This window comes from Meles meles, chromosome 4, assembly GCF_922984935.1.
Source record: "Meles meles chromosome 4, mMelMel3.1 paternal haplotype, whole genome shotgun sequence".
Classification (NCBI taxonomy): Eukaryota; Metazoa; Chordata; class Mammalia; order Carnivora; family Mustelidae; genus Meles; species Meles meles.
Window position 1 is genome coordinate 113,665,870 of NC_060069.1, and position 27,606 is coordinate 113,693,475.

Genomic DNA, 27,606 nt, shown 5'->3' on the forward strand with positions numbered 1-27,606 from the left:
GGCCCAACAGTCCACTAACAACTTCTTTCCCTTATTCTGGTGTTGGCTCCATAGTGACTTATCTGCTGAGACTGTCACCTTCTGAAGTGTGAGCTAAGTGTTCAATGTTGTTAAAAATATGTTTTTATGCATCACCAGACTATTTTTAGATTTTTAGTCTAGTTAGCATTCTTTCCCTCTCTCCAGTCACTAAGCTCATCTTGATTTACATGGCTGGTTTTTAAAGACTCAGTGATAAAACTGGTTCCTGTAGATGTTTTATAAATTGATCTTTTAAAAAACAAAAATTTTATTTGTTTATTTGACAGAGAAAGACACAGTAAAAGAGGGAATACAAACAGGGGGAGTAAGAGACAGAGAAGCAGGCTTCCTGCCAAGCAGGTAGCCTAATTCAGGGCTTGATCCCAGGACCCCAGGATTGTGACCCCAGCCGAAGGCAGACACCTAATGACTAAGCCACCCAGGCGCCCCATAAGTCGATCTTTTGGCCAGTTGAATTACCTGGTCACAGCTTCATAACCTTCCTCATGACACCCGGTCAACAGGGCCTCTCTCCTGGGGCCTGAGCTTCAGTTTGTGGACTAGTTTCTAATGTTGACTTTGTTTGCAGTTCCCCTTGTCTGGTAGGAACAGGAAACAGATGCCATCAGATATTTCACACTCACAGAAAATGAACACATGACTGTTTGCCAGTGTGTATGATGCTGTGGCCAGATTTCTAATCCAAACAATTACATTTAAAAATGTTGTTGTAGCTTTTTTTTTTGTTCTTGAGACTAATGCTTTTTTCTAAATTTTATCCCACAAGGGAAAAAGCAGTGCTTTGCCAGTAAGAAGTTGCTTTTCATAATTTGGAAAAAAATTAATATTAAAATACATTAAAACTTTAAAAGACAAAAATGTAAAAGAAAATTATGACAGTGTTGTGTTAAAAACTATTTTTTAACATTGTAAGCTATTATAATTTTCTTATGTAACTTTCTGCCCATTATGTATCTGTATATGTATATAAGCTTCTACTAGTTATAAACAGTGCACTTTATATTCAACTCTTAAAAACAGTATTTTCTATGTACTTTTTCACATTTCTACATAGCTATAAACTTTATTTTTATTTTTAATAGGTTGAAAATGCATTTACTGGGTTACCAGGCTATAAGGACATTCGTGTACTTGATTTTAGGTAAATAGACTCTAAAAATGTACATGTTTAGTAGCACTCTTTATTTCAATGTAGTTTCTTTTTGTGTTTATTATGTATGCTCTAAAAACAAATGAATGTTATAATTCAATACTATTTCTGGTAAATGTGTTTTCTTAATGATAGTTTTTCAGGAGAGGAAACTGAATTTAAAAAGGCAAAAGAATATATTCAAGGAGACCTACTAGATCTGTTGTTGGGCAGATAAGAACTTTGGAATTCATGTTCCCAGCTTGCTGCTGACAAGTTACACTGCTTTTCCTTGGCAATGAGGGGAGCCTGAAGTCACATTAGAGATTATCTTGGCTTCCTACTAAATCTTGTCAGTGTTTTGCTGAAGTGACTTTGACATCTTACTGTAAGGCCATTCTGGAGGGGATGCATTTGTCTTCATTTTCAAACATAACAGTTCTAAGTAAATCAGAGGCCTCTTTTTAAGACATCTCTTCTCTGCTTAAAGCAGCATAATACTTGTCAGTGTTTTCTGAGTGAATGCTTTGTATCGGGGACTTTATATTCCTGAGCTAACTTAATCAGAATAAATATTATTATTATTACTCATTTTGCAGAGAGCAAACAGGTTTAAAAGGATGAAGTATTAAGCCTAAAGTCAGAAAGCTTGTAAATTAGCGGTGGAAGAGGGATTTTGACACCTGGTTGCTGCCTTTACAGCTCTTACTCTTAAACCCCATGCTAGACTCAGTCCTGGAAAGGTTTGGAGCATTTGGAGAATAGTTGTGACCCAGGTGTTGCGTGCAGGGGAACATGAGTAAGGGAACTGTGTAACTTCAAAGCATAATCTATAGGGCCTACATCTTACCTTCGGCATATTCTCTAATCACAACTTCGGGGTTTACCAGAAATACTAGCAAGCACTTACATAGTATTTACAGTATGCCAGGCTTCATATCTATATAACTCATTTATTCCCAGCAGCCATGGTATGAGATAGTTATTAATATCTTCATTTTTTAATGTTCCAATAAGGACACCAGAGTACGGGGAATTTCAATAATTTACCCAAAGACACTCAGCTAGTTATCTGTGCAGGGGAGAGGGCAAGCATGGTAAATTGACCCACCACCTACTCTCACACCCTGACCAGTCCCCAGGTCAACCTTAGCACTTCACAGAATACTGCCTCCAGTTTGACTGAAGCTCATAGGAGAACCCAAGAATGTGAGGCCCTTGAAGACCTCTCTCATTTGGCAGCACATAAAAGGCAACATGGCCTTTGGAACCAACTTCCCTGGGTTGAAATCCTGCTTTTGACACTTCTGGCTGGATGATTTTAGATAAATTAACACATTTTTAAAGTTTCATTTATATAAAAAAGAGAATTTACTATTAATTCTGCTTTACCAAAAATACTTTTGAAATACTGGGTAAATTATGTAGCTTCTTTGTTCCTCAGTTTCTTTCCTGTAAAATGGGGATTCTAATGATCCTTAATTATCTTAATGAAGATTAAATGAATTAATTTTTATAAAACACTTAGCACAGTTTTCTGGCACATGGGAAGATCTATTGTCTGCTACATAAAATAAATAAATATTAAAGGCTATGCAATACCCTGTGGTTCAGTCCTGACCTTTCCCAGTCCCTTAATATCTTTCTGTATAACATCCGATTTTCTTTTTTTTTTAAATTACATGACACATTGTCTACCAAAAAAAAAGATGTTTCCTAATTTTGCTAAATACCAGCAACTGGAGTTGTCTGCAGATCTACTGAAAAAAAAAATTATTTATAAAGAGAAAACCTTATATAAATGGTTTAAAGGTAGTAAATATTGTCAGTTTAAAGATAGTAAATATTGTCAGTTTTAAAATAGAATCTTGTCTCCCTTTTGTTTGCTACTTTCAATCTACATCAGTTTGTCAACATCTAATACTATGCAAACATTTTGATTTAAAGAAACATTGTAGAGGAAATAGATTAAGAACTTGCACTTTGATGAATGATGTGACAATTATAACTGTCTTAAACTCTACTTAACATGTTCAATTTTTATTTTCAGGTCCCCCAAGGAAAATGGCAGGTAGAGTACTTTTTGGTACTTTTTATACAATCCACTGATTGAAAAGATAGTTTAGAAAATTCGGTAGCCCTAGGTCCAAGGGAGCATGGCTCAATTCTTCTTTAACTTTCAGTATTAGCATCCATCTCCTTACAGATTGGGGGTTGGCAAACTTTTTTACGTAAGGGTTAATTAGTAAATATTTTAAGCTTTTCAGGCCATTTCTTCTCTGTTGCAACTACTTAACTCAGCCATCAAATGAATGTAGATATAGATAATATACTGAAAATGAATGAGTGTGGCTATATTCCAGTAAAAATTTATGGAAACTGAAATCTGAATTTCATGTAATTTTCATATGTCCAAAATATTTTTCTTGTTTTTATTTTTTCAACTACTTAAAAATATAAAACCTGTGACCTCATAGACACTGGGCTGGATTTAGCTCGAAGGCTATAGTATACAGATCCTTGTCATAGACTGTTGACTGTTAAGGATTTGAGCTATACTTAATTTAAAATAGGAATAAAACCCACCAGTAATGTAAACACTCTCAAGGTACTATGTCATTCAATAATATAATCAAATTTCACTAAGTGGTAAATGAAAGGGAGAGAGCTGATCTCTATAGTAGTTCATTTGCAAAAACAGCTGCTCTCTGGAATTTCTTAGAAAGGGTGTAATATAAAAACATAGTCAATACCCTTTTCTGGAGGTTGCTTGTCAGTTTTTGTTTTTGGATTCAAATTTATTTAAAATTCATTTTTTCTTGCAAGATTGATATGTGTAAATAGAAGTCATGAAGCAAATTTATGTGTAAACTATGGATGTGTTTAGACATACAGTAATACTACCTCATCGTAATACTTTTTATTTGAAAAGAGCTTTCTGACTTCCTCATTTTTATTTATATTATTTAAGTAAGTGTTTACTAAGTGCCTACTAATTGGACAAACCATATACCTACAAAAATTAATAACTCAGTTTATTTCCTCTAGGAACACAGAATCTAATGAAAAGTGCTTTCAGAGATCTGTCAAATTACTTGTTCTTTCTTATTTTTAATTTTATTTTCTTAATATCCCTTTGAGATAGTGAAAATAAGGATTAATATTCATTCTCCTTCTGGAAGTGAGGATATTTTGCCCGAGACCAACAAATTTATTTGCCATAAATTATATAACTAGGAGGTTTCAGATATTTTGACCAAGGTACTCGGAATTTTGGTTTCTGTATTTTAAGTGTATGTAAACTGTTCTGTGTGTATATGTTATAGGTATATGTGTTGATGATCAGTACTCAACCGAAAGGCCTGATTATTTAGTTGTTGCCCTCTCGGCATGATTAGAATATTAAAACAACCCAAACTCTCATGTTTAACCCTGAGACTTTTGGTCAGGGTTATGAGAGTTTTTGGTCATGTTATGACCAAAAGAATGATATCCAGTGACTGAGTGCTAAGTCCTCTATAGGGACACAGATACCAATATGAAGCCATTAGATTTTATGAGCGAATTGTTAACCTAGGTTAATAAAATTGTTCAGTATTGTCAGTTATTAGTCTGTTGATGGAACTGATTCCTAACTTTTTGGTATACTTGTATTCTGGACTGTGGATGAATAAATGTGTGGCGCAGAAGTAGTCCATTTATGTAATACATAACCACTCTCTTTCTCCCTCTCTGTAAGCATTTATATCCATATGGAATTTTCTGTTTGCTTTGTACCTCTCCAGGTACACACATTATTTTAAGTTAGTAGATTACCCATTTGAAGTGGGTTAGTAATGCATCTACCTGGTATACTTCAAAACTTCAGCTCCAGGCTTTGTAAGAAGAAATTTTATAGGATATCTGAGTTTCTCTGAAATATCTTTATTTTGGTTGATCTTAATGAGGAATGATACTATTTTTCTTATGTTGAAAATCTGCATATGTCAAACGGCCAATCAGGGCATTTGAGGAAAGAAAATGAGAAAGGATAAATTTCACCTCCATGTGATTGATGTTTCTGGAAATAGCGGTCAGAAAGAGAAACTTTCCTTTATATAGTAGTCGGGTTAGTCTAGTTTAGAAAATGAAAGAGGTTAATACAGTGGTGGCTGGTTAACTTGGAGGTGCTGAGTGTGGAGAGCGGACAGCTTTCTTTAATCAGATTATGTTTTGTCTTCCAATGTGCATTCTGCTTCTTATGTACTTCCTTGGCCGCTTGACTTTCTTTTATTCTGTCCCTCATCCTGAGATGTCTCTCTGCTACATTTACCATGCCAGAACTCAGTCTGTTTTGCGTCATAGGGACATTCTTGGCTCCGAAGATAGATGGTTTCCTGATACCTTCAGCATTTCTTTAAGTTCTCTTTCCAAGACAAAAAAATGGTAGTGAATTGCAGCATATCTCTGAGGCATTTTGTCTTCTTTAATGAATTTATCCTCGCTAAACAAGGTATACTATAATAGAGGTGTTATTTTTATATGTCTAAGGGAAATGTTGGGAGGCAGATTATATTTTGTCAATAAAGGATAAGGCCAGTAATCTAACCCATACTGCTTAATTTGCTCAGATTTTTGATCTAGGAACATTTCTCTTGATCTTCTCCTTGTGATATCTGAAAGTCATGAAAGGAACATGGTAGAGTCTCAGTGAAGCTTTGATTCTCCTTGTCTAATTTTCTGCATAGCATGGGAATGAACTCAAGTGCTAAGTGGCACAGACATTTTCCCCCATTTTTTTCCTTATTAGTGCTTTCTGTCGTAGCATGAAATATGTTGTGCAAAGACCCCAAGAAGCTCACCTTTCTGGAGATGTAGTCATGGTCTATCCCACAGAGTTTGTAAAGAGCATGCACTTCCTCAGGGTTGGATTCTGGTTATGAATATCTCTAAAATGATTATGCACTGGGTACCTGTATGGGTCAATTGGTTAAGCTACTGCCTTCTGTTCAGGTCATGATCTCAGGGTCCTGGGATCCAGCCCCCCATGAGGCTCCCTGCTTAGCAGGCAATCTGTTTCTCCCTCTCTCTATGCCCCTCCTTCTGCTTGTTCTCTCTTTCTCTCAAATAAATAAATAAAATCTTTGAAACAATGAATACTCAGAAGTCACAAATGTATGAGCATGCTCTTTAGGGTGAAAACTTTAGAGACTTTGGTATTTAGAGACAAAGTTTTTCAGATTAAGTAGGGAGTATCATACTGTCCTTTAAGTGGCACAAATTTAGTTGCCTTATCTGCCTGCATTAGTGAATAAAATTGACCATTTGTTCTTTTATTATTTTCAAAAGTATTAATTGAACTACTATGAGCCAAGCATTGTTGTGCTGGAGGCTTGGGACACATACTGTATGGCAAGTTCTGACCAGTAGGTGTCTCTCTTACTGTTTTATTCTACCTCGGGGCCATCAGTTGGTTATTTTAGCATATTTTTCTGAATTTATATCTTTACAAAAGAAGATCAGGAATTACCCATGAATCAATATATTCTGACATGAAAAATGAAGAGACTGAAAGAAGTTCTAGACAACAAGCTGATGTCTTACCACTTTGTAGAGCATTAGGATGTCAAAATACTCAGTTACTAATTTAAAGCCCCCTAAACCACCCCATTAGAAGCGGTAGCTTATCAGATCTGGGAGGAAAACCTTATGGAAGTTACTCAGATTAGGCCAAAAACATCAAAGAGGCCTGGCTAATGGTATGGCTGGTGAGGGATGTCACTTTCATGGTGTCCTCTATAGTTCAGGGTATGAATCTGCAGGAAGCAGGCTCAGGACAGGTCCTGTACTCTCAGGAAGGACAGGTCTCTTAAGATCAGTTCATGCTTACTAAATCATAAGATATGATGCATTGTCTAGGATGCCAATTGATTTATTTAAAGCAAGAGATCTGCCAACTGACCAATTATTGCATTGTCTGGCTCATGCATTCTTTCCCTACAGGAAATTCTGTAGGGACTTTGCAAAAGTTTCCTTTGCAAGCTTGAAATAAGAGAAAAGAAATTGGGTGATTTTTTTTTTTAAAGATTTTATTTACCCATTTTTGAGAGAGAAGCAGGCTCCTCACTGAGCAGAGGCTCCATTCCAGGACCCTGGGATTAGGATCTGAGGCGAAGGCAGACCTTTAGCTGCTTAACTAACTTAAGTCACCCAGGTGCCTGGAAGTTGGGTGATTTTAATGGCCAGTATCATCAAACCATGCTAGCCTGTTGTGGCATCTTCAATCTAGGGATCTCTTTTTACAAGGAAGCCACAATACATTGGTCTGAAGATTTCTACTAAATAGTGAAATAAATTAATTGACTAATCCCTTTTCCTTTTCCAAGAATGATCCATGAGATCATTCTTATTATGTTGATACTTTTGTTCAGATGTGTGAATACCTTAATTAGACTTTAGTTTTCTTTTTTTTTTTTTAAAGATTTTATTTATTTGACAGCGAGAGAGAGATCACAAGTAGGTAGAGAAGCAAGCAGAGAGAGAGGGGGAAGCAGGCTCCCTGCTGAACAAAGAGCCCGATGCGATGCGGGGCTCAATCGATCCCAGGACCCTGAGACCCTGGGTTGAAGGCAGAGGCTTAACCCACTGAGCCACCCAGGTGCCCCCTGTAGTTTTCTTTTTATATTCAGACAGTTTAGATTTGTATTTATTTAGTAGTACTGGGGGCCCCTTAGTGCCAGGTACCATGCTGAACACTGGGGATGGAAACTCAAGTAGAGACTGAAAGGCAGTCACTTTAAACAAAATCTTTTTACAAAATCACAAAAGCCGTATATTCTTTGATTATGTATAATGATGTATAAGTAAGTTCAAAAGGAGAAGTGCTTAAATTATTTGTATGCTTTGATTTGGAAATCATTTTACTCCTACAGAATCTCTGAAGGAGGCAAATTGTTTCCATTGCCTGTCTTTCTTGAGTGTTTATCTTTGGGAAAATAGTGTTCTTCTGTCTTCTGGAAGTATCTTGGTGTGACTTGCTGGGTCCTGCTTTTGATGGCCGTGTCTCATCACAGACTGGTGGGAAGCCAGAGTGATGACTAGAGCAAAACTGTCTTCATAATGAAATTTTTGGATAATAGTTTAAATAATCCTGCTGAGAGTATAACATAGTAGTTCAGAATTCAGGTGCTGGAGTCAGGCTGATCTGTGTTTGAATCTTGACTCTACCACTTACATGTTTTTAAAATTTTAGGCAAGTCTTCTAACTTCTTTAAAGCTCAGTTTCTTCAATAATAATCTGAAGATAATAAAACCTTCACAGGGTTATTACGAGGATTAAATGAGATAAAGCATATGAAATACCTGTCACATGGTAAGCACTCTTAAAATGTTAGCTTTTAGTTGTTAGAGAAATCTAAGAGTCTAGAAGGAGTATTTTTATTGGCTTAAAAATTTCATAGTCTAGTGTTATTTCTCCAAAATGATTATTTAAGAAAATATCAAATGGCATGTCAACTACAATTTATGTATTTTTACTCTACCCTTTATTCTAAGAAGTCTCTTTGTTTGCTTATGGAAAGGTAAATAGTAAAAAAGCCCTGTCTCAGACAGTTATTTGTTAGCTCACTAAGGTTTTATTCAGCTCATTAGTGATGGAGCCAGTGGAAAAATGAAAGCTAGTTAGTAGATCATTTGAAAAACAGAAATTTAGATAGTCAATTTGGGAAAGGTTTAGGGTAGTAAAATCATAAACTTTGGAGTCATTATTGCTACCAGGCCAGAAAAACCCCAGATAACATCTTAATAGTTTTATTACAGTTTAGTATCAAACTTTACAGGACTGTAAATTGTCTGGACTATCAAACAAAATTCCATCTCCTGAGAGATTTAGATAACTGTCATATCAGAAAATATTCGAGGATGATATTACAAAAAAATCACAAGTCATCAATTTGCTTTATTTCCAAGTATTTCATATTTTCCTCCCCAATAACTATGTTTTAGTAATTTAGTAATTAAACTTCTTCATTGCTTCAGGACCCACCTCTCATTGTGGAGTACATAATCTATACAACAACAGTAAGAAAGAGAGATGAGAGGATTACCCCTTGTTGGGTGTAGTTAGAAGGTTTTGTTTTGTTTTTCTAAATCTGGGAAGAGAAATGCTAATGGGGAAAGAAGGAGGCTGGCTATTAGTGGAGAGGAACTATTGGCTCTGAAGGAGGAAAGAAGCAGGGAGAATGGTGGGGAAGAACGTGTTTACATATAATTCAGGGTTGTCTCTGTTGGCCTCCTTAGAACGTTTTCCATGTTCTTAGAGCTGTGAACCTCTGTTCTCTAGGAAGCAGGAAGGGATGGCAAAAGGTTGTCCAGAGTCTGCAGAGAATGGTGGTGGAATCCATGCTTTTTGAGACCCCCCTCAACCCTCCATCAGGTGTAGTGTTTGTACTCCATGCGTTCAAAGCTCCTTTCTTTGTGCTTCCTTAGCAGGGCCTAATCTGTCCTCTCTTTCCATCCATAGTGGCATAGATGTTCATTATGCAGTTACCTTCAATGGTGAGGCCATCAGCAATACCACCTGGGAACTGATTAGCCTTCATTCCAACAAGGTGGAAAACCATGGTCTTGTGGAACTAGATGATAAACCCACTGCTGTTTATGCAATTAGTAACTTCAGAGATTATATTGCTGAGACACTGCATCAGAATTTTTTGTTGGGGAACTCCTCTTTGAATCCAGATCCTGACTCCCTTCAGCTTATCAATGGTGAGTTGATATCCATCATAAAGTCCTTGTACAGCTTTAGTTTCATTTCCTGTATACTCTGGTGAAAACCAATTTCCTTAAATATCTGTGGTTCTGAGCATTCTCTAGACTGCATGAGAAAGGAGTCATTCTGTTGTGAATGGAGCTTTAGCCATGCAGTTATTTGGGATAAATCAATCAGGAGCTCTTAGGAGTATTGGTAGACAAAAGGCCACAAACAATAGTTTAGGGAAATGGATGCAACATATAAGAAAAAGAAAAGTAGAACCTGCGAGCATGAATTGGAACAGGTTATAGTGCTGCTGGGGCAACCAACACAGTAATTTTCCACAGGCAAATTGACTGGTGTTAAGATTTAAAAACCAGAGAGCAGGAGGCAAAGAGCAGCTCAGAAAAGTTCAGGGAAGATCTTGGTCAAAGAAGAACTGATACTGGGTGATAGGCAGAATCCCGGAGAATTCAGTCCTAAGTTTGAATTTGGATAGCTGGAAAGATCCAGTTATGATCTGAAATCAAGGGTGCATTAAGGAGGGGTTGAGTACTTGGGATTTAGAGACTAAAGAGTGGTCCAGTTAATCTCAGACTAAAGTTTAATAAGAACCTGGTTACTGGGGTGCCTGGGTGGCTCAGTGGGTTAAGCCTCTGCCTTTGACTCAGGTCATGATTTCAAGGTACTGGGTTCGAGCGCCGTTTTGGGCTCTCTGCTCAGCAGGGAGCCTCCTCCCCCCACCCCCTCTGCCTGCCTCTCTGTCTGCATGTGATCTCTCTCGCTGTGTCAAATAAATAAATAAAGTCTTAAAAAAAAAAGAGTCTGGTTACTGGTGTTGCAACAGTTTAACTCATCAGGGACATGGTGTCCTATTAAATTACCTGCTCCTACATGTTTATTTCTTTATGACATCTTCTTTCACGGGTGGTTTAGCTTTTAAGATGTCCATGGAGTATATTTTACTGAAACGATTGCATGGGAAACGTACCAGCTACCAAACAGGAAAACCCATGAATGAGAGACAGTACTAACAATGATGCATTTTTATAGTCTCTTAGATTCCCACATTTTCTTGAGAGAAAAGAATCTGTATCTTTTCAGGCAGTTGTCACCTAGGCCTGTGTGTATGTATAAATAAACAAACACAAATACAGATGAGAGAAAAGAGAGAGAAAAGCTTTAATGAAATTTTACTATGTATAATTCCTTACTTCCTAAAGAAGATATTTTTTGAGGGCTTCACTAAAACTTTAAATTGCTTTTCAATTATTTTGGCTGCTAGACTGATGTTTCCTTAAAACGACAGTGTGCTGAGACAGAGCCCCAAAGTGGCCTGGACGTCATATGGGTTATATTGGACTTTGAAATGGAGAAACTCTTTATTTATTTATTTAGAGGGTTATTTATTTATTTTAAAGAGAGCATAAATTGGGGGAGGGGAGGAGAGAGAGGAGAGAGAACCTGAAGCAAACTCCCCACTGAGTATGGGGCTTTTCTTACCACCTTGAGATCATGACCTGAACAGAAACCAAGAGCCAGAAAGCTTAACCAATTGCTCCTAAAGTGGAGAAACTCTTTCTTTGTAGATGATAGTGATAGTAGACTATCAGTTCTAAAACATGAAAGAACCTTTGTATTTTGGAGCAGTGCAGGTGTCCTGGGCTTACTTTCTCATATACTTCTTTCTTGTTGTTGAATTTTGTTGGAATACCTGAGCCAGATAAAATAGTGAAAGGAGAAGACGCTTGTTGTAATCTGAAATTGCTGAAGTCCTTTTGGCAAAGCTGGTATAGACTAGCTGGGGGCTACCTAAGGGGACAGCAAGTAGGCAGAAGGTCCTAGAAATCTGGATATTGGGATCTGGAAAAAAATGAAGCTGGGAGGTCATGACCTGAAGGAGATGGGAACCTAAACTGAGCAGAAGTTACAAACACCAAGGTTATTAACGAGGGTAGTGGAAGAATGGCATGGATTAAGGTATGCAACAGGCAAAGTGTGATTGTTTAGGAAACTAAATCCACAAACAGCTTAGGAAGGTCTTCTTTTTATGGTTGTAGAGCTAACTTCTGGAAGGTGTCCTAAAAAGGAGCTTAGCAACTGAGAATTTCTAAGCAAATTTAACAAAACTTTAGGATGCACAGGAGAAACTAATTCAGGTGTATTGATTATTCATTAGATGTATGTTTCAGTTGCACAAAATTTTGTGTCTAAATCTATTTCTATTGTCGTGCCAACTCAGAATTCTGAATGGCTATAGCTTTCTAGGTAACCTGGTCATCATTTCTTAAAGATAGATAATCCTTGATCCATGGTACTTATTTTCTATAGAGGACAAGATAACTAAATACACAATTGAAAAAGAGTTTTGGAAAATACTTAAATCAAATAGGGGCTTTTGCTTCTCATTGATCCCTTTAAGTCAGGCCAGTGATAACAGCTGAATGAAGAGAGATCCTGCTTCTGTTTTTAGTGCATACACCAGACCAAGTCATGGCAATCCTTATTTATTTTTTTTTTTTAGCTTTTATAGATTCCCTTTCCCCTTCAGGCAAAATCAATTTCTTCTTTGTATCCCATACATTGTATATATGCCGCTCACATCATTTTATAATTTGTATTTATCTCTCTGACATAGGGAATACTTGCATAGGAGAAACTTGGCTTTATTAATGTTTATAGTCTCAACTTCATCAAAGTCTGTGGTAACTAGCAAGGATTCAGTTAGCCTTCGTTGAATATATAATCTGCTGTCTTACCTTTATTGCTCTTTAATATTGGTACAGAGATAAACTCTCTGGTGTCCTAACCCATTTTTCAAAGATACTTTCTGTCAAAGAGGAAATTTTTTTAAAAAAGATTTTATTTATTTTTTTGACAGAGAGAGAACACAAGTAAGCAGAGCAGAGGGAGAGAAAGAAGCAGGCTCTCTGCGGAGCAGGGAGCCTGATGCAGGGCTCGACCCCAGGACCCTGGGATCATGACCTGAGCCAAAGGCAGCCACTTAACCAACTGAACCACCAGGCGCCTGAGGAAATAATTTTTTATAATTCTTAGCATCAACCAATAAGTTGGAAGTTCAGTTTAACATCCTTATTAAAGTGAAAAAAAAAAAAACAAACTTAAAAACATCTGCTTTACAGGAATCTTGAAAAGAGTAAACAATGCTTGAAGGAAGAAAAAGAAATAATATAGGAATGTCTTAAATGTAATAATGAGGAGAATATTTTATGTTGGAGTCTTATAAATCAGATAGATTTTGTTAATACTGATGCCGGCAGGCCAGGTCCAAGGACCCAGAGAGGGCCCCACAGGAACAGCCAAGAGCATCCTTGGTGACATGCAGGATAGAAATCAAGCACAAGTCGCAGGAAGGGAGAGAGCAGAATTTATTGAAGATATATACAGAGAGAGCAGATACAGACATAGTATCTGGGAAATTTGGAGAAGGAGAGAGTTGTGTCTTTGCTTGGGGTCTGGGGTTTTTAGTGAGGATTGTGGTCTGGTGTACATGTCCTCTCAGGCATCCAGGAACCAGCTAGAACAAGGACAGTGTTCCAGGTGTCCTTCATAAGCCACTTATTCCTTGGAACCAGAAGGTCTTGGCTGTGGTCTGGAATACACATATGTATTTTGGTGTCCTTTGTACTTTTAGTGTACTTTGTACTTTGGTACCTGTGCCTTTGGTACCTTTGGTGCCTGTGGTCTGGAATACACATATGATGGCCTTGTCACGTCATTCTCTCGTGGCCCTTCCTTTGATGTTATCTATTGTGCTGGAAGACTCTAAAAAATCTTTAACTTCTTGTCCCTTACAAGGAGGACATACACTGTTCCATGAGGCAGGTGTAAAGTGAGAGTACAGGTCCTAGTAAGAACAGAAGCAGGAAAAAGAGGAAAAAGCAGATTTTTATGGAGTCTTTCAGTTTCCCTATCTCAATATAAGTAAAATATCTGAATAAAATAACAACATTTTATGGGGCACCTGGGTGGCTGAGTGAATTAAGCCTTTGCCTTCGGCTCAGGTCATGATCTCAGGGTCCTGGGATCGAGCCTGATATTGGGCTCTCTGCTCAACAGGGAGCCTGCTTCCCCCTCTCTTTCTGCCTACATCTCTGCCTACTTATGATCTCTTTCTCTTTCTGTGAAATAAATAGATAAAATCTTTAAAGAAAAATTAAGAAAAAAACACACCATTTTCTTTTTTTTTCTTTTTTTCTTTTTTTTTTAATTTTCTCCCAGTCTTTATTTCTGGCCGGTTGCTGTTATGTGGAAACATGCATGTTCTCCCAAGGACACACAGGCTGAAAACACACCATTTTCTAAGCAAGTCTCCCTTATCTGTTGTGCCAAGATCTAAACTATTAAAAAGGAACAACCTGATTTTTAGTTGTCCCTGAAGCTCATATACAATATTGTCTCAACTAAAAATGTTCTTTCTTCAGTGAGAGGAGTTTTACTTCCTGAAACTGAAGACCTAGTTTGGAACACCCGAAGCTCAAGTCTTCCATCAACCCCATCATCCATTCTGGTAAGTATGTTGCTATGTTTTATGCCTAGAATCAGGCCCTCAAACTTCTCTTCTTTATACACTCACCTGCTTACTTTGGCATCATGAATTTCCTGAGCTGTTCCTATTTCAAATATTTTCTTACATCATCCTTGGAACATTATTCATAGTTGTCAGCTCCAGAGTCCAAAGTATTGGTTCAGAAAATTTAAGCCTTCTGCTGTGATTAAATGAAGTCTGCACTGGTTAATTGCCAAGCTCTACATGTGGTATAAACCGTACTTATGGTTTATGACTATTTGGTAATAATTAAATTATAAGTACCCACTGAGTTGTTCTCTAAAAGTTACTTAGAAGTAGTTCTTATAGCCAAGACTATAAATCGATGTACATAGGTACATAGAGTATAGATTTGCGTTCTGAAGATTGTAGTGAAGAAAAATGTTAGACTCCAAAGCATATAGAATAGCGTGTGTATGGGAGAGAGAGAGAAAGAATAAAAATAGCAGCCAGCCGACAAATGACAGGGACTCAAAATCAGGCCTTCTTTTAATCTGTACTGAGAACATTCCCATTTGCACAGAAACATCATGGAATGAATGTTCCTTTTTGTTTTTACCACCCAGCTCTCCTGGGTGATCCTTTATCCCCTCCAAACCCCTCCACTTGCCACTTCACCAATAGAGAGGTATCTAGTACCCGTAGACGTGACCTGGTTACAAAGCATTGTGAATCATTTGTTACCACACAGAGTAGGGGACTCCCTTCTACATTCCCTACTCCTATTCCCCTGAGACTTTTCTGTCTCGCAGAAGCTTTTTGAAATACTTGTTTCTTGACTTTAATCCTGCAATGAACATTTACAAAGTCGACCCCAAATTCACTTAGCCATTAATACAAGCAGCCATTTCTTATACTCCATTATAGAGCAGCTCAGTATTGAAATGTGGTGTCATTGGAAATACTCCTTTCACTGAGTTCCATATTGGAGAAAGAAGGTAGGGGGGATTGACCCTAGAAATTACATTATTTGGTGTTTATTCATTCAATCACTTATTCATTCCTTCAAATATATTTATCGGGTGCTTTTCATGTGCCAAATGCTGGGGAAACTAAGATGAATAGTGGGTTTGCCCTCACAAAGTTTCCAGTCTGGTAGACAGACTTTTCCACAGGTAAGGTGATGTAGTGGTAGGAGTCCATCCTGAATGCAGTGGCAGAGGATGGTGATTTGCTGTGAACATGGCACCACTAGTCTTCAGTCCTTCTTGCCCTATTCGTCTCAGGCTTCTCTAACCACAGAATGATGTTGTAAAGATAGGAATTTCTATATGAGCCAGAGGTTGCAAGCTGGAAACCAGCCAGCTGAATCCAGCTGTGAGCATGTACTTTGGAGCCAGTTTTTTTTTTTTTTTTTAGATTTAATTTATTTATTTGACAGAGAGAGAGAGAGACAGCAAGAGAGGGAGCACAAGCAGAGGGAGTGGGAGAGGAAGAAGTAGGCTTCCTGCTGCACAGGGAGCCTGATGGGGGACTCAATCCCAGGAATCTGGGCTCTTGACCTAAACCAAAGGCAGACACTTAATGATTGAGCCATCCAAGCACCCCATTGGGGTCAGATTTTTAAAGAAGCTAACACTTAACAATTAGGATATTTTTGCAGGAAAATGTAGATTTCCAACTTCTTTTTGAAAACCAGGAAGATCTGGTATTCTTAGGTTTATGTCCCCCTGTTGCAGAAAGTAGTTAAGGTTTGGCTGAAAGGGCCTGGCCCTTTAATGAAGATAAGCACTGACTAAATGGGCTCACATGGTGTCTGCAATGTGGTTCCATTTGCATTAAAGCTAACCCCTCAGGTTTTTGAATAGTGGTAACTGTGGGGGCATTCAGTGACAGTTTGAGGAGACAGCGGGATTGTTAATGGATGATAATAAGACATGAAGAAAAAGAATGATTAATTAGAAGTGTGTGGCTATTGGTTTTCCTTCTTTTGGGGGGGCAAACTGTTAAGACTTTGTTCTTTTATAGAAAGGAGGTTAAATTTTTTTTACAGGTTTGATTTTTAGAAATTATTTTGAGGTAAAAATGATGGGATATTGAATTTGACACCTTTTGGCATCCTAACTTGGAAAATCACATGTTGCACAGTATGCTTTCTATAGCACTAGCAAGCTTTTCAATTGGCATTCACAGAAGTGAAATTGGGCCAGTATAAGTTAATATGCTACACCGAACTAAAAGAATTCTTGAGTTGAATTTGTTACTATGGGAACATCTATTCCCATAAAAATAAATGAAGTGCTATTACTGGCATATAGATGTTACACCTTTCACAATGTATGACAAAGCTTCATTGCCATGCCATTTTTTAGAGGGCACTTATTTGGAGTAGAAGGTTATCCTTATTTAAAAAGTTGTGGTAGCTCAGTCAGTTAAGCATCTGATTGTTAGTTTCATCTCGGTTCACAATCTCAGGGTCCTAAGATGGAGCCCCACCTCAGGCTTCCACTCAGGGTGGAGGAGTCTATGTGAGATTCTGTCTCTCCCTCCACCTTTGTGCCCTGTCCCCTGACTCATGCTGTCTTTCTCTTATTTAAAAAAAAAAAAAAAAATCAAGTTGCCTACTTTCACTTTTTATGTGGCCTATTTGTGACTTGACTTTTATCAGAGATATTCTGTTGTTTTACTTTTAATTTTTATGGGATGAAAAGGCATTTAATTAGTAGATATACTGAAATTGTGTATATTGTTTGAGAATTTCTTTTTCATTAAGGATGGAGCTGTTTTCCTAACGTGTGTCAAGTCATAAGTTCTGTCTGATAAAACTCAATTTTTTCAGCACAGGTTAAAGAGCTTAAACATTTCACCTGGCATTTTGAAAAAATTCACATGTAGAATTTGCAAGGGTATAAATATGTCTGACTCAGCTGGATGAATGTATGGTTTTAACACATCTCTAGATGTGATTTTAGAGTGAATTTCCTGGTATGGTATGATTGTCATCATCCTAATTACTTTTTTGTGGAACAAACTTGGCATTGAGCAAATGGCCTTCTTGCTTCTCCTTGAATGCATATATGGTTTAGATACTAGAAAAAGAAATGGTAAAGGAAAAATGTTTCAGTCTATACAAACAACCTCCATATTCAACATAGTAGATATTTATGTATTAGAAAATGGACTTCCGGGGCGCCTGGGTGGCTCAGTGGATTGGGCCACTGCCTTCGGCTCAGGTCATGATCTCAGGGTTCTGGGATCGAGCCCCGCATCAGGCTCTCTGCTCCGTGGGGAGCCTGCTTCCTCCTCTCTCTCTGCCTGCCTCTCTGCCTACTTGTGATCTCTCTCTGTCAAATAAATAAATAAAATCTTTAAAAAAAAAAAAAAAAAAAGAAAATGGACTTCCCTCTCTCTCTTTGCTCTGTTTACCTGGGTCTTACAGACCTGTGGACATAGGCTAACCGGAGTAAGAATGGACTGCCAAGGCTGTTAGTTCTAGTTTCTCCTCTGGGAATCCTTTTGCCTTCTGGTGATGGATACTTGTACTTATCTCTCAATGAACAGTCTGGTATAGTGGGCAAAGCCCTGGGACTGAGAACTCTAGAAACTCAGGAGTGTAGTTCTGATTTTTTTCTCAATTTTCTGTGACTGTGGGCATTTCACTTCCATGAGACTCAGTTTCTTATCTTCAAAAGGCAAGGTTAGACTACATGATTCAAGATTCCTATTCTAAAAGCATATGCACACACTCACCCCTCTAACATGGTTCTGAGAGTCAGTTTCCAATATGTGAAGGGGGAGTGTTCCCACACAGCACCATGTAATTCTCCAGACGCCAGCTGGGTGTTCAAGGATTCAGTTCAATTCTGACAATATCTCCCCAGAGATAGCATCAGATTCCACAGGTTAAGGGTTCAGTTCTGTAAGACTGCACCTCCCTGTCCACTTCCACTTCAGACACCAGTTGTTGCAAGCCTACATTGCTACCTGTGCTTTTGACCAATTAGCTATAAATCACAGGTTCCCATGACCTCTTTCTCAAGTTTGGTTAATTTGCTAGGATGGCTCACAGAACTGAAACATTTTATTTACTAGATTACTGATTTGTTATAAAAGATAAAATTCAGAACAGCCTGATAGAAGAGATGCATAGGGCAAGGTAGGTGGTAAGGGGTGCAGAGCTTGCAAGCTCTCACCAGGTATGCTGCTTTCCTCTTATCTCCAGGTGTTCACTAAGCCAGGCTCTTTGGACCCTATCCTTGGATTTTTATGGAGGCTTCATTAGATAGGTATGATCAATGAAATCATCAGCCATTGGTAAATGATTCAACCTCTAGCCCCTCTCCCCTCCATGGAAGTCACAGGGTGGGACTGGAAATTCCAACCCCTTAATCACATGGTTGGCTTTATTGGCAACAAGTACCCATCCACAGGTGCCCTCTAAAAGTTACTCCATTCACATAACAAAAGACACTTTAATAACTCTCAACACTTAGGCAATTCCAAGGGTTTTGGGATCTGTGAGCCAGGAATTATACTATATATATATATATTTATAAATTACAATATCATACCTCTTTTCCTAACATAAGGAAAATGTGAGCCAGGGATCTGTGAGCCAGGAATTATACTATATATATATGTATATATATATATAATATATATATATATATATAATATATATATTTATAAATTACAATATCATACCTCTTTTCCTAACATAAGATTTATAAACAAAGGAAGGTCTTTTAAGAATCTGAGCTTTTCGCAAGACAAAAGCTGGTAATTTTTCTTTGTTTTCCTTTCACACTCAGGACTTCAATTTGTTGACTTTTCATTTATCTGGAATTGAACTCTTGCTCTTTCCATCGGGAACATTCTTTTTTTCCTTCCCAAGTTTATTGTGATATAATTGACATATAATATTATATAAGTTTAAGGTGTACATGGTGATTTGATACACTTATTGAGAAATGATTATCATGGTAGTGTTAGTTAACACTTCCATCACCTCACATAATTACCTTTTCTTTCCTTTTTTTTTTTTGTGGTGAAAACATTTAAGATCTCTCTTAGCAATTTTCAAGTATGTAATACAGCATTGTTAATTATAGTCACCATGTTTAACATTAGATTTCCAGAACTTATTCATCTTATAACTGGATGTTGTACCCTTGGACCCACATCTCCTCATTTCCCCAACCCCCCCCCCCCCACCCATGGAAATCATTATTCTTGTCTCTATTTATGAGAGTTCAGCTTTTTTAGATTCCACATATAAGTCACATCAGGCAGTATTTGTCTTTCTCTGTCTAGTTCATATCACTTAGCATAATATCCTTAAGATCCATCCATGTTGTCACAAACAGCAGGATTTCCTTCTTCCTCATGGATGAAAAGTATTCCATTGTGTGTGTGTGTGTGTGTGTGTGTGTGTGTGTGTGTGTACACCGCATCTTCTATTATACATTCATCCTCTGATAGACACTTAAGTTGTTTCCATATCTTGGCTATTGTGAACAATGCTGGAATGAACAAAGGGGTGTTGGTATCTCTTTGATATACTGATTTCATTTCCTTTGTGTTTATACCCAGAAATGGGATTACTCTATCATATGGTGGTTTTATTTTTAATTTTTTGAGGAACCTCTATATTATTTTACATAATGGCTGTACTAGTTTATATTCCCACCAATATGAACAGGGTTCCCTTTTCCCCATATCATTGCCACACCTATTATTTCTTGTCTTTTTGATATTAGCAATTTTGACAGGTGTGAGATAATGTCTCATTGTGGTTTTGATTTGCATTTCCCTGACGATTAACATCTTTGAACATCTTTTTATATACTTACGGCCATTTGTAGGTCTTTTTGGAAAAATATCTATTCAAATCGTCTGCCCATTTTAATTTTTTTAATTTTTATTTTTTTAAATCAAATTAATTTTTTCCAGTGTTCCAAGATTCATTGTTTATGCACCACACCCAGTGCTCCATGCAATACGTGCCCTCCACAATACCCACCACCAGGCTCACCCAACCCCCCATCCTTCTCCTCTCCAAAACCTTCGGTTTGTTTTTCAGAGTCCACAGTCTCTCATGGTTCATCTCCCCCTCCGATTTCCCCCAACTCACTTCTCCTCTCCAACTCCCAATGTCCTCCATGTTATTCTTCATGCTCCACAAGTAAGTGAAACCCTGTGATAATTGACTTTCTCTGCTTAACTTATTTTACTCAGCATAATCTCCTCCAGTCCCATCCATGTTGATACAAAGTTGGGTATTCATCCTTTCTGCTGGAGGCATAATACTCCATTGTATATATGGACCATATCTTCTTTATCCATTTATCTGTTGAAGGGCATCTTGGCTCTTTCCACAGTTTGGCGACTGTGGCCATTGCTGCTATGAACATTGGGGTACAGATGGCCCTACTTTTCACTACATCTGTATCTTTGGGGTAAATACCCCGTAGTGCAATTTCAGGGTCATAGGGTAGCACTATTTTTAATTTTAAGGGATCTCCACACTGTTTTCCAAAGCGGCTGCACCAACTTGCATTCCCACCAACAGTGTAAGAGGGTTCCCCTTTCTCTACATCCTCTCCAACACATATTATTTCCTGTCCTGTTAATTTTGGCCATTCTAACTGGTGTATGGTGTTATCCCAATGTGGTTTTGACTTGAATCTTCCTGATGGCTAATAATGATGAACATGTTTTCAAGTGTCTGTTAGCCATTTGTATGTCTTCTTTGGAGAAGTGTCTGTTCATGTCTTCTTACCATTTTTTTGACGTAATTATCTGTTTTGTGTGGGTTGAGTTTGAGGAATTCTGTATAGATCTTGAATATCAGCCCTTTGTCTGTAGTGTCATTTGCGAATATCTTCTCCCATTCTGTGGGTTGCGTCTTTGTCTGTTGACTATTTCCTTTGCTTTGCAGAAGCTTTTGATCTTGATGAAGTCCCAAAAGTTCACTTTCGCTGTTGTTTCCTTTGTCTTTGGAGACGTGTCTTGAAAGAAGTTGCTGTGGCTGATACCGAAGAGGTTACTGCCTATGTTCTCCTCTAGGATTTTGATAGATTCCTGCCTTAGGTTGTGGTCTTTTTTTCCATTTTGAGTTTATCTTTGTGTATGGTGTAAGAGAGTGGTCAAATTTCATTCTTCTACACATAACTGTCAAATTTTCCCAGCACCATTTATTGAAGAGACTGTCTTTTTACCACTGCATATTTTTACCTGCTTTGTTGAAGATTAGTTGATCATAGGGTTGTGGGTCCATATCTGGGCTCTCTACTCTGTTTCTGTTTTTGTGCCAGTACCATGCTGTCTTGGTGATCATAGCTTTATAGTAAAGCTTGAAATCGGGCAATGTGATGCTCCCAGTTTTGTTTTTCTTTTTCAACATTTCCTTAGCAATTCAGGGTCTCTTCTGTTTCCATACAAATTTTTGGATTGTTTGTTCCAGCTCTTTGAAAAATGCCAGGGAATTTTGATCAGGATGGCATTGAAAGTATAGATTGCTCTAGGTCGTATAGACATTTTAACAATGTTTATTCTTCCAATCCATGAGCATGGTATGTTTTTCCATCTTTTTGGGTCTTCTTCAATTTCTTTCATGAGTGTTTTGTATTTTCTCGAGTATAGATGCTTTACCTCTTTGTTAGGTTTATTCCCAGGTATCTTATGATTCTTGGTGCTATAGTAAATGGAATCTATTCTCTAATTTCCCTTGTTTCATTGTTAGTGTATAAGAAAGCAACTGATTTCTGTAAATTGATTTTGTATCCTGCCACATTACTGCATTGCTGTATGAGTTCTAGTAGTTTGGGGATGGAGTCTTTTGAGTTTTCCATATAAAGTATCATGTCATCTTCGAAGAGAGAGAGTTTGACTTCTTCTTTGCCAATTGAATACCTTTTATTTCTTTCTGTTGTCTGATTGCTGTTGCTAGGACTTCTGGTACTATGTTGAACAAGAGTGATAAGAGTGGGCATCCTTGTCGTGTTCCTGATCTCAGAGGGAAGGCTGCCATCTTTTCCCCATTGAGGATGATATTCACTGTGGGTTTTTTCTAGATGGATTTTATGAAGTTGAGGAATGTTCCCTCTATCCCTATAGTTTGAAGCATTTTAATCGGGAACAGATACTGTTTATCTTGTCAAATGCTTTTTTCTGCATCAATTGAGAGGACCATGTGATTCTTTTCTCTTCTCTTATTGATTCATTCTTTCACATTGGCTGATTTGCAAATGTTGAACCACCCTTGCTTCCCAGGGGTAAATTCCACCTGGTCATGGTGGATAATCTTTTTAAAGTACTGTTGAATCCTATTAGTTAGTATCTTGTTGAGAATCTTGGCATCCATATTCATCAGGAATATTGGTCTGAAATTCTCCTTTTTGGTGGGGTCTTTGCCTGGTTTGGGGATCAGGGTAATGTTGGCTTCATAGAAATACTCTAGGAGTTTCCCTTCTATTTCTATTTTTTGAAATAGCTTCAGGAGAATAGGTATTATTTCTTCTTTGAATGTTTGGTATAATTCCCCAGGGAATCTGTCAGGTCCTGTGCTCTTGTTTTTGGGGGGAGGTTTTTGATCACTGTTTCAATCTTTTTACTAGATATTGGCCTATTCAGGTTGTCAATTTCTTCCTGATTCAGTGTTGGAAGCTTAACTTATTGGCATATAGCTGTTGATAATAATTTCTGGTGATTGTTTCTATTTCCTTGGTGTTCTTTGTGATCTCCCCCTTTCATTCATAATTTTATTAATTTGGGTCCTCTCTTTTCTTTTGGATTAGTTTGGCCACTGGTTTATCAATTTTATTGATTCTTCAAATAAACCAACTTCTGGTTTTGTTGATGTGTTCTATTGTATCTCTAGTTTCTATCTCATTGATCTCTGCTCTAATCTTGATTATTTCGCTTCTTGTGCATGGGATTGGCTTAATTTGTTGTTGATTTTCCAGTTCTTTAATGTATAAAGAGAGCTGGTGTATTCTGGATTTTTCAAATTTTTTTTTTGAGTGAAGCTTGAATGGCTATGTATTTCCCCCCTTAGGACTGCCTTTGCCGTATCCTATAGGTTTTGGACCAATGGTTCTTCATTCTCCTTGGTTTCAATGAATTGTTTAAGTTCTTCTTTGATTTCCTGGTTGATCCAAACATTCTTAAGCATTGTGGTCTTTAGCTTAAGGAATCTCCAAACATTCTTACAAGTGTTTGAATTCCTTCCAAACTTTTTCTTGTGGTTGAGCTCCAGTTTCAAAGCATTGTTGTCTGAGAATATGTAGGGAATCATCTCAATCTTTTGGTATTGTTGAGCCCTGATTTGTGACCCAGTATGTGGTCTATTTTGGATAAAGTTCCACGTGTGCTCGAGAAGAATGAGTGTTCTGTTGTTTTAGGGTAGAATGTTCTGCATATATCTATTAGATCCATCTGGTTCAATGTGTCATTCAAAGCCCTTGTTTCTTTATTGATTTTCTGCTTGGATGATCTGTCTGTTACAAAGAGTAGCATGTTAAGATCCCCTACTCTTAATGTATTCATATCAATATGACTATTTTGATTAACAGTTGGCTTATGTAGTTGGCCGCTCCCATGTTAGGGGCATAAATATTTACAATTGTTAGATCTTGGTGGATAGACCCCTTAAGAATGAGGTATCTCTGTATCTCTGACTATAGTCTTTAGTTTAAAATCTTATTTATCTGATATGAAAATCACTACCCCAGCTTTCTTTCGAGGCCCATTGGCAGGAAATTCGGTTCTCCATCCCTTCACTTTCAGTCTGGATGTATCTTTAGGCTCCAAATGAGTCTCTCATAGATAGCATATGGACAGCTCCTGTTGTTTTATCCAATCTGCAACCCCGTGCCATTTTATGGGAACGTTTAGGCTGTTCACATTGAGAGTGATTATTGAAAGATACGTTTTTTATTGACATCATGTTGCCTGTGAAATCCCTGTTTCTATAGATTGTCTCTGTAAATTTCTGTTCTATGTCATTCTTGGGTTCTTTCTTCTTTTATAGAAGACCCCTTAATATTTCTTGTAGTGCCAGCTTGGTGGTCACATACTCTTTTAAACCTTGTTGGTCTTGGAAGATCTTTTTTTTTTTTTTTTGCTTATTTTTTTTATTTTCAGCGTAACAGTGTTCATTGTTTTTGCACCACACCCAGTGCTCCATGCAGTACATGCCCTCCCTATTACCCACCACCTGGTTCCTCAACTTCCCACCCCCCACCCCGCCCCTTCAAAACCCTCTGGTTGTTTTTCAGAGTCCATAGTCTCTCCTGGTTCATCTCCCCTTCCAGTTTCCCTCAACTCTCTCTCCTCTCCATCTCCCCATGTCCTCCATGTTCTTTGTTATGCTCCACAAATAAGTGAGACCATATGATACTTGACTCTCTCTGCTTGACTTATTTCGCTCAGCATAATCTCTTCCAGTCCCGTCCATGTTGCTACAAAAGTTGGGTATTCATCTTTTCTGATGGAGGCATAATACTCCATCGTGTATATGGACCACATCTTCCTTATCCATTCATCCATTGAAGGGCATCTTGGTTCTTTCCACAGTTTGGCGACCGTGGCCATTGCTGCAATAAACATTGGGGTACAGATGGCTCTTCTTTTCACTACATCTGTATCTTTGGGGTAAATACCCAGCAGTGCAATTGCAGGGTCATAGGGAAGCTCTATTTTTAATTTCTTGAGGAATCTCCACATTGTTCTCGGAAGTGGCTGCACTAACTTGCATACCCACCAACAGTGTAAGAGGGTTCCTCTTTCTCCACATCCTCTCCAACACACGTTGTTTCCTGTCTTGCTAATTTTGGCAATTCTAACTGGTGTCAGTTGGTATCTCAATGTATTTTTAATTTGAATCTCCCTGATGGCTAGTGATGATGAACATTTTTTCATGTGTCTGATAGCCATTTGTATGTCTTCATTGGAGAAGTGTCTGTTCATATCTTCGGTCTTGGAAGATCTTTATCTTTCCATCCATTTTGAATGTCAACCTTACTGGATAAAGTATTCTTGGCTGCATATTCTTCTCATTAAGTGCCCTGAATATTTCTTGCCAGCCCTTTCTGGCTTGCCAGGTTTCTGTGGACAGGTCTGACATTATTTTGATGGATCTTTCTCTGTACATAAGGAAACTCTTCCCCCAGTTGCCCTCAGAAGCTCCTGTCTAAAATTATGATTCATCGGTTTCACAATTAAGTGCCTCGAGGTCTTTCTTGACTTGTTGATCTGGGGAAGGGGGGTGTTCTTTCTACCTCTAGGACACGAACTGCGGTTCCATTCCCCAGACTGGGAAAATTTTCACCCGGAATTTGTTCAACCATATCTTCTAGTCTTCTGTCTCCTTCCACCCCCTCAGGGATCCCAATAATTCTGACGTTGGAATATTTCATGGGCATCATTTATTTCCATAATTCTGTTTTCATGGCTTCTAAGCTATTTGTTCTGTGCCTCCTGATCCTTTTCTCTATCATTTTGTCCTCTAGATCAATAGTTCTATCTTCTGCCTCTGTTACCCTAGCTGTTAGAGTAGTTAGATTAGATTCAGTCTCATTGATAGCTTTTTAAACTTCTGCCCTGGTGGCTCTCACTTCTGCCCTTAGAGATTTTATGTTGTCACTAATGGTTTTCTCCAACCTAGCCATTGCCTGGATAACTGTTACTCTAAATTCCCTTTCCGAGATACTGTATGTCTATATCCAATAGTTCTGATGGAGAGGGCAAAGTCTCTAAGTTTTTACTCTGTTGGGTGTTCCTCCTAGTCATTTTGGTGAGAGGTGGTAGAGGGGATTTATATCAACTGATGTAAATGGCTGAATATATCAGCCACGATCCAGGCAATGTTTACCCTGGAACACTTCGGAGCAATTGGAAGTCACCACCAAAAAGAAAGAAAAAAGAAAAAAAACAAAGAGAGAAAGACAGAAAGAAAAAAAAAAACAGACAACCCAGGCAGAATGAGCCCCAAAAGTAAGATTTATAAGGCATATAAACAAGAACTTACCAACAAAAAGACTGACAAAAGTAATTGACAAGAAACAAACAAACAAAAAAGAACCCAGTCAAAATGAACCCCAAGAATAAGATTTATATAATCCTAGAACAAAAACAAATACACAGAAACACTGACAGGAGAAAAAGATGGGAGGGTGGATATAAATCCTAGATGTAGGCAAGGAAGTTTATTTTGGTTCTTCCTGGGTGTATCTTGTTATCTTTGTTAAAGGACTGACTTTCCAGAGATATAGGGAGATTAAAACTAGTTTGTATATAGGGGTAGTATTGAATAGGGAAAAAGGATTACCCTGAAGCTTATATATATATATATATATATATATATATATATATACATATATTTAAAAAAAAGAAAAGAAAAAGAAAAATACAGGTATATGTATGAAGTATGTATGAAAAAAGCTCAAGGTAAAACGTTATTATGGAGTATGTTTTATTAAACCTCTAATTGTAATGGTAGTTAGGTTAAAGAAATTGAAAGAACAAGAATCGTGAAAATGAATTTAAAAAAAAAAGCTGTATCTCTGAAATATACAGGTTTTAGGGCAACACTGGGAGCTTAATATATTGTTTTCTTTTTTTTTTCCCATTTTATTTATTTTTTTAGCGTAACAGTATTCATTGTTTTTGCACAACACCCAGTGCTCCATGCAAAACGTGCCCTCCCCATTACCCACCACCTGTTCCCCCAACCTCCCACCCCTGACCCTTCAAAACCCTCAGGTTGTTTTTCAGAGTTCATAGTCTCTTATGGTTCGCCTCCCCTTCCCAATTTTTTTTTTTTTTTAATAAACATATAATGTATTTTTATCCTCAGGGGTACAGGTCTGTGAATCGCCAGGTTTACACACTTCACAGCACTCACGATAGCACATACCCTCCCCAATGTCCATAGCCCCCTCCCCCTCTCCCAATCCCACCTCCCCCCAGCAACCCCCAGTTTGTTTTGTGAGATTAAGAGTCATTTATGGTTTGTCTCCCTCCCAATCCCATCTTGTTTCATTTATTCTTCTCCTATCCCCCTAACCCCCCATGTTGCTTCTCCATGTCCTCATATCAGGGAGATCATATGATAGTTGTCTTTCTCCGATTGACTTATTTCACTAAGCATGATACGCTCTAGTTCCATCCACGTCATCGCAAATGGCAAGA

General features: G+C 37.9%; 1 protein-coding gene across 1 annotated transcript in view; it reads left to right on the plus strand.

Annotated features, from left to right (window-relative positions):
• Positions 1–27,606, plus strand: part of IMPG2 (interphotoreceptor matrix proteoglycan 2) — an 84,489-nt gene that overhangs the window by 35,023 nt on the left and 21,860 nt on the right. Inside the window, exons 8-11 of the mRNA XM_046003164.1 lie at positions 1,125–1,183; positions 3,222–3,242; positions 9,672–9,916; positions 14,348–14,433. Coding sequence (XP_045859120.1) covers positions 1,125–1,183; positions 3,222–3,242; positions 9,672–9,916; positions 14,348–14,433 — 411 coding nt within the window. The remainder of the gene's footprint in view (positions 1–1,124; positions 1,184–3,221; positions 3,243–9,671; positions 9,917–14,347; positions 14,434–27,606) is intronic.